This window comes from Babylonia areolata, chromosome 21, assembly GCF_041734735.1.
Source record: "Babylonia areolata isolate BAREFJ2019XMU chromosome 21, ASM4173473v1, whole genome shotgun sequence".
Classification (NCBI taxonomy): domain Eukaryota; kingdom Metazoa; phylum Mollusca; class Gastropoda; order Neogastropoda; family Buccinidae; genus Babylonia; species Babylonia areolata.
In genome coordinates, this window is record NC_134896.1 from 14,195,845 (window position 1) to 14,200,844 (window position 5,000).

A 5,000-nucleotide genomic window follows, 5' to 3' on the forward strand; every position below is an offset into this window, starting at 1 on the left:
TTAGCAATGATGATGGTAAATATGAAGAAGATGACGACCTCAACGATGATGATGAAAATGTAAGACATGAACTCCATGGGGCAAATCGAACGGTGAAGGCTGAACAACATGCACTGAGAAACCATGCTGACGATGGAAAAGACATCCATGATGAGTGATGGCAATTACGATGGTAGATGACGACGATTATGACGACCGTGGTGATTATAACGATGACGGTGATGCTGACGATAATGATGACGATGATGGTGATTGTGGTGGTGATCATGAATACTACTACTACTGCTACTACTACTAGGACGACAATGACAATTGATTTATTGATGATGATGGATGACGACAATGATGATGATGTTTATGATAATGATGATGGTGGTGGTGGGTGACGACGATTATGACGACGACGACGATGGCAATGATGGTGAGGATGAGGATGAGGAAGATGACGACAATGGTGATGATGATAGTGAGGATGAGGCTTATGAAGATGACGACAATGATGATGATGATGACGATGATGGATGACGATGATGATGATGATGATGATGATGTTGATGGATGACGACGATTATGACGACAATGATGATAATGATGGTGAGGATGAGGATGAGGAGGAGGATGACGACAATGATGATGATGATAGTGAGGATGAGGATGAGGATAATGATGACGACATTGATGATGATGATGACAAACAGACGCGGGGGACCGACGGACGGACGAGCAGTCTGGGCCGATCAGCCAGCAGCGTACCTGCACGTTCCCACCACAAGGGCAGCAACCGTCAGAGCTGGCGGAGGAGAACCTTGTCCTCGGCCCCCATCAGGTCAGCCTCTGTGTGTGTAGGGGAGGGGGGGGGGAGGGAAGGGGGAATGTTGTGTGTGTGTGTGTGTGTGTGGAGGAGTGTTGTGTGTGGTGGGTGGGGGTCCAGGGGGGATGTTTGTGTGTGTGTGTGTGTGTGTGTGTGTGTGTGTGGAGGCGTATTGTGTGCGTGTGTGTGTGTGTGGGATGTTGTGTGTGTGTGTGTTTGTGGAGGGATGGTGTGTGTGTGTGTGTGTGTGTGTGTGTGTGTGTGTGTGTGTGTGTGTGTGTGTGTGTGGATGGCTATTGTGTGTGTGGATGGGTATTGTATGTGTGTGTGTGTGTGTGTGTGTGTGTGTGTGTGTGTGCGTGTTGTAAATCTGACGCATTCTTAATTCAAAGGAAACATCAACACTGCTGATAGAATACTGACGGGCGGGCGCAGAAGCAGAATGGTTGGATCGCTGGATTTTCAATGTCAGGGTCCTGCCTGATATCCGTGCCAGGTGGATTAAGTAAGGGTGGAGATTTTTGTTCCTCGTTCTGCGATATCAACGTATGTGCAGACCCGCGGCAGTGCCTTAATTCCACCTCGTGTGTATACACAGGCGAAAGACTAAATACGCACTTCAGACACTGCGTAATCTATGTCTTTGTTCGGTTGGTTATGGAAGCACGAATATACCCGATATGCATAGCTCCGAAAAAAGGGTTACGGGTGCCTGTCAGGTGTGCTAAAAACGGTCACACTCATGAACGACAACTCATAGATCGATAACTAGAGTGAACGCCCATGAACACAGTTTCAGTTTCAGTTTCACTTTCTCAAGGAGACGTCACTGCGTTCGGACAAATCCATACACGCTACACCACATCTGTTGAGCAGATGCCTGACCAGCAGCATAACCCAACGCGCTTAGTCAGGCCTTGAGTGCATGCTTACATATTTGTGTACCTATGAAAGTGGATTTCATTTTACGTAATTTCGCCAGAGGACAACACTCTCGTTGCCATGGGTTCTTTTTCAGTGCGCCAAGTGCGTGCTGCACACGGGACCTCGGTTTATCGTCTCATCCGAAAGACTAGACGCTCAGTTTGATTTTCCAGTCAAACTTAGGAGAAAGGGCGAGAGCGGGATTCGAACCCACACCCTCACGGACTCTCTGTATTGGCAGCTGAGCGTCTTAACCATTCTGCCACCTTCCTCCACCATGAACACAGAAAGGAAGAGAACGGTTGGCACTTGTCAAAACTAGAATAAAACATTCTGTTCCTAGACCCAGTGAAATGAAAACAAAGAAAAGATGCTCTGTTCCAACAGAATGACAACAAACGCCCCGCAGTCAGAATAATAACCGATGCTATCTTTTCCAAACCCCAGCGCCAAGTGGATTGGATAAACCACCACATTGACTTACAAACCACAGTTGACGAAGAGAGAGTGAAAACAACAACAACAAACACAAATGCCCAAAGTATCGTCAGTCAGTAAGTCTTGAGTCTCCTTTAAAAAACCCAGACACCATCCATCCATAAGGATACCATCCAGTTTGGATAATGAGGCTACGTGTCTCCGATGTTTTTTCTTTCTGTAGAATCTAGATTAACTCTCTCCATACGAACGGCGAAAGAGACGACGTTAACAGCGTTTCACCCCATTTACCATCATCAAAATATTGCAAGCGGAAGGCTCTTATACTGAAGAGGTGAATGTTGACAAAGAATACCACAATTCTGACGACGGAAGCTAAAGGTTGGGTCATTCAGACACCCACTGGACATCCGAGGGGTCTGTGTAGAGGAGAAGAGAGGACTGGCCATACTGAGTTAAAAAAAATTGTTCAACAGAAGATGTGGTGTAGCGTATATGGATGGATCCGCACGCTTTGACACTACCTTGAAACTGAAACTGAAACATGATCATTGTGGAAAGTGAACTTTTGTTAGTGGATTGTGTGGAGTGAATAGATTTCACGTTGTTGCTTTTGTACTGTGTGCATTCAGCGAACGAAAGGCGTGGAATGTTTACAGGCTTGATTTGTTGGTTTAAAATCAGTTTGGAAGCTCTTTTATCACAAAAAAAAGTTCTTGAATTTGCTTAACAGACAAACTAACAAGCATAAACAGCTCAAAACGTAAAGTTATATTTTCTTATGGGAAATTAACCTACAATACAGACACATGCAATTTTCAATCATCCAAAGCTGTATTGTTTTGAATTGTAGTTTTTGCCACAGCAGATTTTGTTTTTTGTTAATTCGTGCTGCTCTCCATGAGGAGTTCGACAATTGTGCATCATAATACAATTCAGGACAACCCAAAACAAATAGTGTATTCTCACAGTGACCAGAATTCGCACGCCCAATAATCTCTTTTTTTATTAGAATAGTATCATCCTGAAAGCTGTGATGGATTTAGTTAGTTTTAAGGCGTGCCTCGAGTCCGGATAAAGCTTTTCCACTTTTCTTGCTTAGCCGTTGTGTTTGAGTTGTTTTCTTCTTATGTACAGACTGTTGAAACAATACATATATCACTCTATGTCGTTCTTGTCCCGAGTTGGGGTCAGGGATGAATATATCTTGTTCTTATTAAATCTGTCAGGAGAGGGTAGGGATATGGTGGTGGTGGGGGGTGGGGGGGTATGTAGTTATGCTTCATGTATATATGTATGTATGCATGTATGTATGTATGTATGTATGTATGTGCTTGTTTGGGTTTTTTTTTGTGCGTGTATATATGTGTGTGTGTGTGTGTGTTTGCTCATGTGTGTGTGTGTGTGTGTGTGTGTGTGTGTGTGTGTGTGAGAGAGAGAGAGAGAGAGAGAGAGAGAGATGTTGGCTAAACGGAGTGTTGCTCTTCTGACAGTAACTATAGCCGACAAAGCTTGCTGTCAAGGTGAGTGCTGGGAGTACTGCATGACTGTATGTGGCCTTTCGCTTTGTATGGCTTCAAGCTTGCTCTGTGCCACGCTGCCGCGAAACAGTGTATGCCTCGCTTCATTGTTGGCGTTTCCTCGTTGTTGTAACTCTGTATCACTCATGTTGGTACAATCCGTGTAATTGTTTGCATCGTCATCATCATGGTCATGATTACCCAAATCGTCTTCTTTGCTTTTTATTTTCTTTCTTTCTTTATTTTCTTTTTTTTTCTGTTGGTGTTGCGTTGGTGGAGGTATTGCTGCTGTTGTTGTCGTTATTGGCAATATTGCTGGTAACATGATCATTTCTGATGGCTGGACTGATGGCGGGGAAGTTTTGGAAATCTGATCCACGATAAAGCGTGGGAAATACCCCTTATTATTATTATTATTATTTTTTTTTATCAAAGAAGATGTCCTTTGTCATCGGGGCCGGTTTCTTGTCTTTTCCCCCGATACAATTTTTTTTAGAGAAAAACTATATAGATGAAAAGAGAGGAGGAGGAGAGGGACACCGACAATGACGATCATGACAATGACAATAGCGTTAGCGAAGACATGGACAGTGATGACACTAAGATAAAATTTAGAATAGAATAGAATAGAACAGAATATGTCTTTATTACCAAGTGTACCGGAGTCGCAAGGAATATTTGGGGGGACAGTACGTAACAAGATACGAACATAATTTGAAAATCATGCACAAACACAGATACAGTAGAATTTAGGATACATACAAGTGCATATCAATATAAAAACTTGTGCACACTCACACATGCACGCATTGCACACACACACACACACACACACACACACACACACACACACACACACACACACACACACACACAAACTCTCTCTCTCTCTCTCTCTCTCTCTCTCTCACACACACACACACACACACACACACACACACACACACACACAAACTCTCTCTCTCTCTCTCTCTCTCTCTCTCTCTCACACACACACACACATACACACACGCGCGCGCGCGCGTTTGAACAGAAGCTGCATATTACGCGTGGATGGGGCTGGTGACTAGATCTTCAGGTAGATGGTTGTTGATTGCACAATTCTATTCTATTACTTATTGTATTTCACATGAGACGGATTATTGCAATGCATCGACCTCAAATTCAACATAGAAATCAATAGCAAACTACAAAATTAGGGCAGTGTGCATAACTCAGTCGCTCAGACTGGCCTGCCATGAGCACTCTCAGCCCATAACTGATACTGTGTGCATTATCATCATCGTCGTCGTCATCATCGTTGTTGT

At 43.8% G+C, this 5,000-nt stretch overlaps 1 protein-coding gene across 1 annotated transcript in view; it reads left to right on the plus strand.

Annotated features, from left to right (window-relative positions):
- LOC143295827 (uncharacterized) overlaps nucleotides 1–5,000 on the plus strand; it is a 93,862-nt gene that overhangs the window by 29,489 nt on the left and 59,373 nt on the right. Inside the window, 2 exon segments of the mRNA XM_076607469.1 lie at nucleotides 699–826; nucleotides 3,667–3,696. Coding sequence (XP_076463584.1) covers nucleotides 699–826; nucleotides 3,667–3,696 — 158 coding nt within the window.